This window comes from Rhinichthys klamathensis, unplaced genomic scaffold (assembly GCF_029890125.1).
Source record: "Rhinichthys klamathensis goyatoka isolate OS25496 unplaced genomic scaffold, OSU_Roscu_1.1 h1tg000248l_1, whole genome shotgun sequence".
Classification (NCBI taxonomy): domain Eukaryota; kingdom Metazoa; phylum Chordata; class Actinopteri; order Cypriniformes; family Leuciscidae; genus Rhinichthys; species Rhinichthys klamathensis.
The window spans coordinates 808,887-821,642 of record NW_026606770.1 but is presented as its reverse complement, the minus strand read 5'-3'; the positions used below and the strand labels follow the sequence as shown (position 1 = coordinate 821,642).

Here is a 12,756-nt window from a genome sequence, read left to right as displayed (position 1 = left end):
TGCAAATGACAGCTGTCTTACACACAGCCACCCAACAAAATGTGCAATAAAAAGTGCATAAAAGGACATTCTCCCCTTGTAATGGGTTGAGTTTGTTTGCCTGATGTACAATCCACTGCTGCCACAAAACGAGAAATACATAAATAATGTCTTGTGTCCATCTCTGACTTGAGTTACATTCCTAGTAATTGCAATTGTCTTTCTTAACCACAGTCTGGAGCAGTGTTGGGGGTAACTCACTACAAGTAACTTGAGTTACGTAATCAGATTACTTTTTCAAGTAACTAGTAAAGTAACGCATTACTTTTAAAATTTACAACAAAATATTTGAGTTACTTTTTCTAATAAGTAACGCAAGTTACTTTGTTTTCCCCTTTATTGACTGACTGCTCTTCTGTCCTAATGTTGAGACAAATCGAAGTGCAGAGGCGTTGTGTGTAAACATGATGGTTATTATAGTTCTAGATTAAATGTAAGCGTGGATTTACTCATCTCACTTGCACAAAAAAGATTCAATATTCCTCAAAATGAATAAAATCAGTGAAATGCAGAATCAGAACACTATGCAAACCTCCAATACCTAAATGTTAAATAAAACATACATTTTTATGCATTTAATCTTTATTGACCAAAGTACTTGCTTCTGACCTCCGATTGTTCAGTTAACCAATAAGCAAAAATGACTATAGATTTTTTTTATATGTTTTTATTAGGGCTGTCAATCGATTAAAAATTTGAATCTAATTAATTGCATACTCTGTGATTAATTAAGTAAGGAATAATTGACGACGGGCCGTTGAATTATTAGAAAAATAATGCACACCCGAGGTGGTAATGCGGTCACGACGCGAAGCGGAGTGGCCGTTACACCTCGGGTGTGCATTATTTTTCTAATAATTCAACGGCCTGAAGTCAATTATTCCGCTTATACTACCGTTACCACACCTCGAAACATTGTTCAGATGATGTAATTCTAGACGTTTGTCAAGTTTTTGTCATTAAAACGCTCTTGTATGAAGGACTAATTTCTTACGCATCTAATCCCATGCCTCCGTTGCTAATTCCAAAACGTCATTTTAGAGTTAGTAACGGAGGTCTGAGCCACAGACAGCAGACTAATGATGGACACACTTACGACTTGCTGAAACATCCGAAGACTGACTGTTTCCATCGACTGTAGCAGGTTCAGGTTCAAACACCGACTGTGAACACCGACTGAACGCGCGTTTGGGCATGATCAGTCATAAGTATCAAATTACATTCATAACCGGCCTTACAATAACTGTGTCCCCGCTTTATGTGGCCTAGTTATTAATGCAGTTATTAGAGATAGAGAGATGTTGCAAATAATGAGACAGAAAAGCATGTGCGTCAATATTATTATTTATTTATTAATTCAATTCGTTTAAATTCGTTCATTCTTTTTTTTCTATTATTGACAGTAGACTAGCCTAATAAAATAAACACAAAGCCATTTTAATAAGTAGGCCTATCAATAATTATTTATTTGTATATTATCTGGAATAATTACGAAAACCCATGCAGCAGCAGGACTATCAATTTATTTATATATTCAGTTTAATTTTGTATTGATTATAGATAGGACTATATACTTTTTTTTAATTCAAATTAAACTGCATGTGTCCATTGATTGTGAAGTTAGACATCGAAAATGGCAGATCAAGCGCATGGGCTGCATGTTTTTTCTTGTTATGAATTGTATCCTATTTTCCGTTATGACAGTTAACTATGCGCAGTGATATGGAACTGTAATGCGGTCAAACCTGCCTGGAACTACTTTAGCCGTGCGTTTCCCTGAAAATAATTGCACACCTTAGAACGCTCTCAACCAATCAGAATCAAGCATTCAACAGCCCTGTAGTATAATCTAAATTAATCGCATACATAATTTTTGCAGTGAAAGTATTTTACATATTTCAATTCAAACGAATCAATGAATAATCAGCATTAGTGACATTTAAAGTTCAAAAACTCTTTTATTATTATTTTCACTGTTCAAATAATGGCCATAACAATCAACAATATGACCTAATAATATGCTGAGGAAATAAATTTAAAATATATGTTTTTCACTGTACAAGGCATCTCAGGCCACAGTTATAATCTAGGGGACACAATGAATAAATGAACACTGCCCTCAATGTCAACACTATTTCTCTTGTATGTGCCATGAAAAAATTCAGGCAAGAGACCAAAAGTTTAACATAGTGCAATATCAATTCCAGGGCTATTTTGTGCAATTGAACATAAACCTTCAATAAAAAAATCAGCCCCTTTTACCACATTTCACACAAAAAATCAACAAAGCAACAATTTTAAATGTGTAGATAGACACATCTGCCTCACTTCTACTTCTCCTTCAGCCAGTCACTACCACACACACACACTCACTCACTCGCGCACTCGTCTCACACACGCTTTCTCTCAGACACACACTCACTTACTCACTCACGCACGCAGATTTGCTAAGTTAGCGCTTCAGTGTTTGCTCGACTGTGGTTTAAGTTTGAAGATGACGTTGACCGCTAGAGTTGGCGGGACGTGCTAGCTCGTACCTCTGGATTAACATTAACTCCTGGATGCTTTGCATTGATGTGGTAGAGTTGACGAACTCCGGTGATATGCAAATTCCTTGCGGCAGACATTGCAGACGACTTTATTTTTACAGGGTTCTCAAGTTTTATTAAAAGCTTGGAGTGAGATCACATGCGGTTAGGGGAGGAGCCTAAATGGAGCCCCGCCCCCGCCTATCCCCGCCCCCAATTTTACCCATTGTTCATAATTAACCAGCAAAAATTGAAATTATAACAATTGGTAAATCTGATAAATGACAGAGCAATTCATCACATCAAATATAGGCCTACTCTTTAATGTTATATTTCAAAATTAGGCTATAAATATATAACAAATTGCTCCAATGTTTGGAAAAACAAATATTTTTGCATTTTTCCCTGACATCTTTGAAAAATACAAATGCAATGGCAATGATTAGGCTAATGTATGTTTTGACAGGATATACAATATTATCAAGAGCACTCTGCTTTAGCCTTAATGTAACTAGAAATACTATTAATACAGTATAATATAGAATTTAAAATAAACGAAAGAAATACATCTTCATTCCTTCCCATACCCAATAACATTTCCTTAGCCAAACCGAGCCAAAGCTTTTGGCCTGGTTGCAAAGCAGTTGTAGAGTTTTTGACTGCATCAATAATGTATACGATGGGCTATATATTAAATGTTCTAGTCTAAAAATGTTAGGCGAGCTTTCTTCCAACTTACTTTCTCCATCACGACGTGTGTTCGCGCGATGTCGCGGTGGCCGAACTTCCGTGTGTGTTCGCGGACTTCGCGCGTCTATAAGTTGCCTATAGTAACGAACGCAATCTGGCCGAGATACGGACGCGCTGGCGGCAGGAAACTTCACTTTGTGTGCCTGCGCCTCGTATACAACGTTATATATAAAGCTTGCAGGACAACTTGGTTGGTATTGCCTTTTCAGCGTGAGAAATACACGGTGTGGCGAGTGAGCGTGTGAACTGGTTGAATTGCGTGTGTCTCACGGCCAATGCGTGAGACTTGAGAACCCTGTTTTTATCAATACTTCCATCAAGCCGTTTTTTATAAGTAAATGTTCCAATCAATGATCCAGGCAGCGCGTTCTCGTCTCCCTCCTTTATTTTACAGTCGACTGGGTTGCTATGCTCCGGGTCAAAGGTCAATACGGAATGGATTAATCTGCGTTATTTTTTTTAACGCGTTATTTTTTCTCAGATTAATTAATCGAAATTAACGCGTTATTTTGACAGCCCTAGTTTTTATTGGTAAAGTAAGTGTTAAATTTGTTTCTCCTGCATCCTCTTCTTCTGTTACCCAGAACAGCAGCAGCTGAAAGGTTTGTTTGAGCGGCGCCCTCTACTGAACACTACTGTACTCTACTGTACAGGAGTAAATCTGCATTTCCTTCAGTCTGAGGCTTATTGTTTCACTTTTGGTGTGAAAGGGTCTTTACATTTGCCCAAAAATATATCTTTTTTGGTATAAAAAAACAAGCCCAGCCCAGGTGGAAAAAAGTAACGCAAAAGTAACGTAACACATTACTTTTCTAAAAAAGTAACTAAGTAACACAATAAGTTACTTTTTAAGGGAGTAACGCAATATTGTAACATTACTTTTCAAAGTAACTTTCCCCAACACTGGTCTGGAGTAAAGGACAGTTTAACCTTGATGGCTGTGGACTGGATTTGTGTGTGAGAAGTGTTCTGGCCTTGGTAACATGATAAGCTAAAGCGAAGTGACAACCAAGTATGTGTGAATGGGACACAGAGAGATGACACTGAAAGAAAGGGAGGAGATAGTAAAAAAAAATAATAATAATAATCAACCTTTACAAACTCTGATGCCCTATTCGGCCCTATTCTAATTATATGGTAATTGTTTCTCATGCGGACGTAAGGTATTTTCAACATTTACAGGGGTTAGTCGATATTTTATTGCAGTCCAAATCCAAAATTGTCTCCCAGCACCCATGTAAAAATTCTCTGTTTTTTGACAAACACCAAAGTCATGTGGTAAATTACTTGCTGTCCTAATCCACATCTCTAAATTAGGAGGGGATCAATCCAAAATCCTTTTTGACCATATAAACAAAGTAACCACATTTTGAGTTTTTCCTTCTTTGTGGTACCTGTGAGCGAAGCTTGAGGTGACCGCGAGGGGATAGAGGCTGAGGGTCATGCCCAGGTCGCTGATGGCCAGGTTAATAATGAAGAACTCGGCTGGTTTTAACAGGTGCTTCTTCTTGTAGGACACATATAGCAGCATACTGTTTCCACATAGTGAACAAACACCTGCGGGACAAAAAATGTGAGATTAATTTGTGGTGTAAGGCCGTCTAATTCGATCCAATAGCGGAATTCAAATTAGCGGTGAAGGTCTCACGCGTGTCCCGTCTCTTCCCATGGCAAAGGGATTTTTAATTAAATGCAATACATTTTATCTTATGTATTAACTCGTTTCATCTGACTCCATAAAATGAAAAGGTTTTTCAATGATATCTGTGCATCACTAGGCTAAATATACGTTAATGTTTGACTATTCCTTTTAACTCCAATGAAAATAAAGTCAAAGTCTGTTAGAATAATCAAATATAACAATTTATTATGTCAGGTAAAAGTATTATGCCAGTTTCATAATCAGTTCAAAGATCATCAATACAAAACATCAAATGCTCTAGGATAAGAGAAATAGATGCAAACCCAACATTTAAGAAATACATGAGCTAACCTCACGGGCTATCTGAAATACAGAAAGAGCCCCGATCATCTAGCTGCATTTCCTTATATACCCAGACCTCATTTCATATGTAAACCTGTGTTCACAGTGGAAATTTACTGTGTTCACCCCCCCAGACTAACCCTACTGGGGGCAGAAGTTGATTTACATGGTACCATTTGCTAACAGTGGAAATTAGCATTGAGTTCACACCTTCTGAGAGCAGGAGGGTTTACCCATCCACCCTCCTTTGTGTGTATGTAATCTAAAAACTCTTAAAAACCTTATTACCTTTGTTTTACTTATTTGGAAATAGGACATTCGTACCAGACGCACTTGTAGACATATCAAATAATACTAAACACATGTATAAAACTGTATGATGGTTGTTCAAATTAAAACCATATAGATTCTTGTGTGCGTTTGGATGATCTCTGCAAGAGTGGGGGATGTATGGGATGATTTTAGTATCAAAATGATTAACACGTGCAAGCACACTTATCAATGAACTTGATACATGTTGCAGAAATGTTTTATCCATGCCTTTCAACTTGTGTGTGCAAAATTCAAAATTGAATGAATGTGAAGCAATTTGTACAAATAGAGACATTTTTGTGAATACAAATGTTTTCCTTTGTATTAGTGTATCATAATTTGCACATGCAACACAGAAGACGTGCATGTGTGGATCAGGTGACACGTGTGCATTCATTGACTCGATTCATTGAGTCGATCCTATTTGATTCATTTGGATTTTGAGACTTTCATTTCGCGGGTTTCGCCTTGCACGATCCACACACAGCTGTCTGAGAAAAGCTGCTACCACTAGATGGCAGTATTCTGCTAAAACAGACAACGGCAGCATAATCAAGCGTTCTTCCGCATTTAAGACGCTTAATGAGAGTGATATTGAAGCACTAAATTTAGTACACAATAATATAGGCCTACCCTATTAATAAAGCATACTTTATAGAGGCAAACATTACGTCAGATTATGAACAACACCCATAGAAAACCATTATAAAACGCTTAACGTGCAATCGCGCGTTGCATGTTCAGTAAGGTGTATTGGCTACTGAGTTTAAATATCACCGTCTTACTGCATTGACGTTAAGCTTTTTCTTTTATAATATGCTCTATGGGAGGAAAACTATATAGCCTACAGACAAGAGACTACATGAACGCAACGCACGGCGTTTCAAGTTAATACAATTTTCCTTCCTGTTAAAAAAAGGTGAAATTTCGCAGTTGTGTTCATATTATATGCTTATTTTTATCTGACTACACATTGTGTACATAGTATACAAGCAGGAATTTGAAAATGTCTGTTTTTAAATATTAAAGACGATTTTCGCAGTACATTTGTTTTCCCTTGACCCTTCAGCCATAGGCTATAGTCTTACTATAGCACGATGAGTTTTAACAATATGCAACCATTGTATATCGACATGAAATATTAATTGAAAATCAACTTGGGCCTGTAGCTGCATATTTCTACATGAGAATGCTTTGACGCGCTAACCACAGCTCATGATGCACAAGGGAACGTCTGCCTCCACTAACTGCGTTAAAACCACTGATCTATAATGTCATTCTAGATCAGTGGTTAAAACGTATAATTTGTTTTAATTCAAATTACTTTTTAAATTTAATAACAGACATTTTCAAATTCCAAAGCTCGTAGAAGGTTTCTGTAAGACTGACTTACAAGTAAAATTTGGACAATACTTCCCTTCATGTAGCCTGTATTCTGCAGAAAAATACTGTAATTCACCAAAAGGGTTTTTTCATGTTCAAAATGGTTGTAGTATGTTCAGTGACTAGACTGGCTTACTACAGGTGAAATTGCCCCAATAACTCCCTTCATGTAGCCTATTTAGTAAACAATTATTATTTTATAAAAACATTACTGTAATTAACCAAATGGGTTTTTGGTGACTTACTACAAGTGAATAATGTAAAATTTCACCTGACTTTGTCACTAGGAACGTACTACAACCTTTGGAACATGAATAGAAAAACAATTTACAGTAAATTAAACAATTGTAGGCTACTGTTCAATCGAGATATTGGCTGGACATAGTACAGTAACAGTAGGCTAAGTCAGTCTGCCCACTAGACTTCCAAGGTTATAATATAACCTTGGAAATATGTTCATTTGAATGAATGACTGGACGTTTATATTTTTTTGACTGTGAGTGGAGTTTGCAGATGGTCCCTTTATAAAATGAGGCGAATATCAAACCTAAAACTTACTTCACTGCGCTCTCGGACCGGTTGCTCTCCCATTCACATGCAAAGTTAAACGCAACTGCAGAATTTTTATTTAATGTTAAGCTTTTTCTTTTTAACAGGCTCGGGAAGGAAATGTTATTAACTTGAAACGCCGTGCGTTGCGTTCATGAAGTCTCTTGTCTGTAGGCTATATAGTTTTCCTCCCATAGAGCATATTATAAAAGAAAAAGCTTAACGTCAATGCAGTAAGACGGTGATATTTAAACTCAGTAGCCAATACACCTTACTGAACATGCAACGCGCGATTGCACGTTAAGCGTTTTATAATGGTTTTCTATGGGTGTTGTTCATAATCTGACGTAATGTTTGCCTCTATAAAGTATGCTTTATTAATAGGGTAGGCCTATATTATTGTGTACTAAATTTGGTGCTTCAATATCACTCTCATTAAGCGTCTTAAATGCGGAAGAACGCTTGATTATGCTGCCGTTGTCTGTTTTAGCAGAATACTGCCATCTAGTGGTAGCAGCTTTTCTCAGACAGCTGTGTGTGGATCGTGCAAGGCGAAACCCGCGAAATGAAAGTCTCAAAATCCAAATGAATCAAATAGGATCGACTCAATGAATCGAGTCAATGAATGCACACGTGTCACCTGATCCACACATGCACGTCTTCTGTGTTGCATGTGCAAATTATGATACACTAATACAAAGGAAAACATTTGTATTCACAAAAATGTCTCTATTTGTACAAATTGCTTCACATTCATTCAATTTTGAATTTTGCACACACAAGTTGAAAGGCATGGATAAAACATTTCTGCAACATGTATCAAGTTCATTGATAAGTGTGCTTGCACGTGTTAATCATTTTGATACTAAAATCATCCCATAGGGATGCAGGGAAGAAGTGTGTGTGTGTGAGAGTTCAAATGTTAATTTGCCAAGGTTCTTCGTCTCATAGACATACCTGTCAAGTGTCAAGTATCCCGTTTTGGCCGGGAAAGTCCCGTATTTAACCCTTCTTTCCCGCCGTCCTCCCGTATTAGGATTTTCCCGTAAATCTCCCGTATTTTAACCTGCGTTATTGAAAAATAATAATACCGCGGACGGAGTAAAAAAAAAAACATTCCCAATCTGAGCTCTGTCATTACTCACTAGCCTCGCGATAACTACAGGTACTGTAGGTGGCAGTTGTCGCGAGGTTAGTGTGTGAGGTCAGATGATGAGTGACAACGCGGGGGAAACAAAAAACAAACAAAAACAGAGACGGATGATGGTCGCTATGACAGAGCAAGGCACTCCTGCCAAAAAACCAAAACCCTCATGCACTAAATACCGCGATCGATCAATGGGATAGCGAATTTACTTTTCTGAAGAGGAGCAGGGTGGGGGACAGTCACGCGTTTTGTAACTGCGACTTTAGCATCTCACACGGGGAAGGAATGATGTATGTCGTCAGCACGAAAAAGGGTGTTTAGCATGGTACGAAAGATTGTTACAGAGAATAGGATGACGTTAGACAACAGAACTGTTTGCTCTACTCTCATGTAAAATTAACCACTCTGGCCCAGAAATACACTCCTTCCAAAACAGTTAATACAAAGTCTGCAACAAATTTGTTCAATAACTCACTAAAAGAGTAAAGAAAAGTTATGTGAAATGAAAAGAAAAACTGCAAATGAAAAAAAAAACTGTAAAAGAAAAGCAATATGAAATGAAAATGTGTGGAATGAAAATAAAATGTAAATGTAAAGACAAGCAATGTTAAATGAACAGAAAATATGCAAATAAGCCTTTAAATAAATGCTCTTAATACCCTATAACGTTACCATACATAGGCCTATTAAGACCGGTGTTATAGCCTAAATGAAAAAACAAACACACACATGTTTTCATTTAGGCTATAACACCTGTCTTAAAATGTAAGGGATACTGGAGCTTGGTTGGGGTGGTGGGACTGCTCGCGGTGGGCGCCGGAAAATTTCCCTTATTTTCAAATCCAAAACTTGACAGGTATGCTCATAGACCTGTGGTCAGGTCTATCTCTTCAACCAGTCTTACAGTGGTATGTGGCGGCAGACAATCTTTCTGAAGCTTAAAGTCCCTGTAAAGTCAAAATTAAGTATGTGTTTTGAGTTTGTCACACCACAGAACAATTAGTTATTAGTCACCCAGCCAAATTTGAATGATAAAAAAAGCCAGCAAGTACATAAAATAAGCTATCAAAATCTTGAAGAAATGAGCAGTAATCTCTGCTCTCAAACGCTGGGGGCGTGTCCGCTGGCTGCGCTGAAACCACGCCCACTCGCGGGAAAGCTGCCGTCGACTCGCCAGCCACACTGAACTCTACAGCCGGAATAGATGCTCGCACGGTGGGCACGCACTGCCGATGATGGCACCAGTTGTCGGCGCGACAGGAGGATGAAGGCCAGGCGGGAGCCGGTTCGGCCCCATTCACCAGTAACAGCGGATTATCAGTGAATCCCAGACAGTTATCTCCGACGAAAGTTTATAAAACTATCCGTGTAAAATGATCGCTACAGAGGCGGGTGTTGGCGGTGATCCTCAGCTCTCCATCAAGGTGGCTCTTCACAAAATTAATCCACTTCTTGATGTAATCGTTTTTCGGAAACTTAAATAAGGACACCGATCTGTTTTGTACGTGATCCGGTGATCGCATCCAGGTAGTAGGCCTACGCATTTCCGTGACGAAGGCATAGCTAGCTAGCAATCTGTAGGCTGTGTGACTAATAATAGTGCTGACAGTAACTCGCGATTGAGCGGCAAACTGATGTGAATGTGCTCTATTGTTAGGAGCCATGTTAGGAGCGGCCAGCCTCAGCGGCTACAGTGCGTCATCAAGTAGGGGCGTGTCCAGGAGCTCAGGGGCTCAAGTGCGTCATCGAGCCCTGTTTTAGCCCCGCCCCAGAAAATCCGGAAAATAGCAATGGTGAAAAACAGTTTAACGGTCTAACTCCACAATTCAGTACTTCACAGTTCACAGTCTTTGTAATATGTTTTAGCAATACATTTCTAACATTTATAATGTGTTTAGAATTTTTTTTTTAAATTGCCTTTACAGGGACTTTAATTTTTTTATCAACCAACATATTGGACCTAATCCAGAATTGATAAATTCTTGATAAAAGTAGAATTTATCAAGAGAAAAGTAGAAAAGAACAGTTGCTGAAAAGATACGTCAACTGAGGCATTAATCCCAAAACCTGGGGCCTCATGTATAAAACTTTGCGTAGATTTCATCCTTAAAGTGTGCGTACATAAGCCAGAACCTGCGCAGAATTCACTTTATAAATCCCAGTCAGCGGAAGATTGTGCGCACGCGCGTCTCCTCCCCGAAATAACCATATATGGATCTTACAACGTATTCTCATCTGCATGTCATTTGCATATGATTATTCATCCACGTGATACCATGTTTAACGGTACGAAATACGGATGTGCCGTCACATTATTACATTCATAATTTTTTTTAGTAGCTTATATCCTTGCCTTGTTTTTGAATAAATAAATCAAATAGTGTAAAATACATTTCAGAGAAAGTTTTTCTCAATCTTTTCCACTGGCCAAATAGTATTTTTAATTGATTTATATTTTTAATGGAAACAGATAGACTGTTGTGCATTATTTGCACGAAACAATTTCCCCAGACAATCTGCTATTAGCTATCAGTTAAAACATTAAAACACAGCATGGCAGAGAGAAAAGTGTTCAAAAGCATTGCATCCACAACAAATAGGTCTATTTCTATTTATTGAATATATATTTTTTGTAACTTCTCAGTAATGATTTCATGTAGCTAGTTTAAGTGAAACTCCATTAATGAGAATGGCATATTTAATCTAAATGTTTATATCAGAAGTAAAACAGTTTAAATCATTCTTTTATTTATTTAAAATGTTATTGTGAACACATGCTTCTTGACGGTTTTGTAATGAACACCGTAGTTAGGACCGATGATGAGTAGCGATTGTGGTTCATGACTGTATTTGCAGACTTTGACATTTTATGATATATGTACATTAAGGAAAATATTTCCTTTTTACACTGTGTTCTGCAGTTCTCTAATAAAAGGGTATTTCATGCTATTCTGTTTCACATGTAGTCGCGCCATGTCCTCCTGCGCTCCCGTTGTGGACAATGTGACTGTAAGGCAGCGCTGATTATTATTTTATTTTTTTTATATACATTTTGAATTACGTTTGGATTTTACTAGATGTATATAGCCTAAAACAATCGGCACAAATAACACTGTTGGATTTAATCTTCATGATAATGTGGATATAACGTATGAAATGGAGTGAAAATTAAATGTCATTAATTCTTATAATCGTTCTTCTCACATTTATTTTCAACAATCTAACTTCAGTTCACTACCTCACCATCTGTGTCAATTCCCTTTGTCTCCAGAATGTGCGTACGCACGGTCAAGAGCATCCTTACGGTGCGCACTTATTTACACCAAGTTTATTTTTGATAAATCCCGATATGTGCGTGGAAAAATGCGTACGCATATTTCTATGCCCATTTTGTGCGTACGCAACGTTTATACATGAGGCCCCTGGTGTTTTAGTGATGGGTCATTTCTTCAGGAGTTTTTAAATGGCGTTTTTGATTTATGATAAAATGACATTATTCAAAGAGACTTTCACGCTTGTTCTGCTACATAAATTACACATACAATGTAAACAAAAAAGTCGCTGCCTTAAATATACAAGTTGATTGTACTTAAAAAATTTAAGTCATTGCAACTTAAATTACATTTAACTGATTTTTACAAATGAGTTGATCTTGTATAACTTTTAAAAAAAGTAAAAAATTGCTTAACTTATTTTGATGAGTTAATGCAATGTAAAAACATGTTGTCATAACTTCTTAACCCTCTGGGGTTCTTCATTTTAGACTCACAAAAATGGGTCAAAAATGACCCGGAGGACGGCATTAAGATACATTTTATTTGAGTAAAATCAATGAAATATATTTTTGTCCAATAATATTTTTTGTTTTCTTTTTTGGTGTTTTGAGATAATTTTATGATTTATAATTAATATTTATGCAATAATTAAGACCCATTTTTTCCCATTGAACATAATAGAAAATTTATATAGGCCTATATATATATATAATTAAAAAAGTTTTTTTATTAAAGCTGTATTTCATTTTAGAGTCAAGTCTAGGCCTCATGAAAGCAATTTTTGAAATG

The 12,756-nt window shown here is 37.2% G+C and overlaps 1 protein-coding gene across 1 annotated transcript in view; it reads right to left on the bottom strand.

Moving 5' to 3' along the window:
* The window catches only part of opn7a (opsin 7, group member a), a 54,251-nt gene that overhangs the window by 15,412 nt on the left and 26,083 nt on the right, over nt 1-12,756 (bottom strand). The window contains exon 3 of the mRNA XM_056266419.1: nt 4,712-4,874. Coding sequence (XP_056122394.1) covers nt 4,712-4,874 — 163 coding nt within the window. The remainder of the gene's footprint in view (nt 1-4,711; nt 4,875-12,756) is intronic.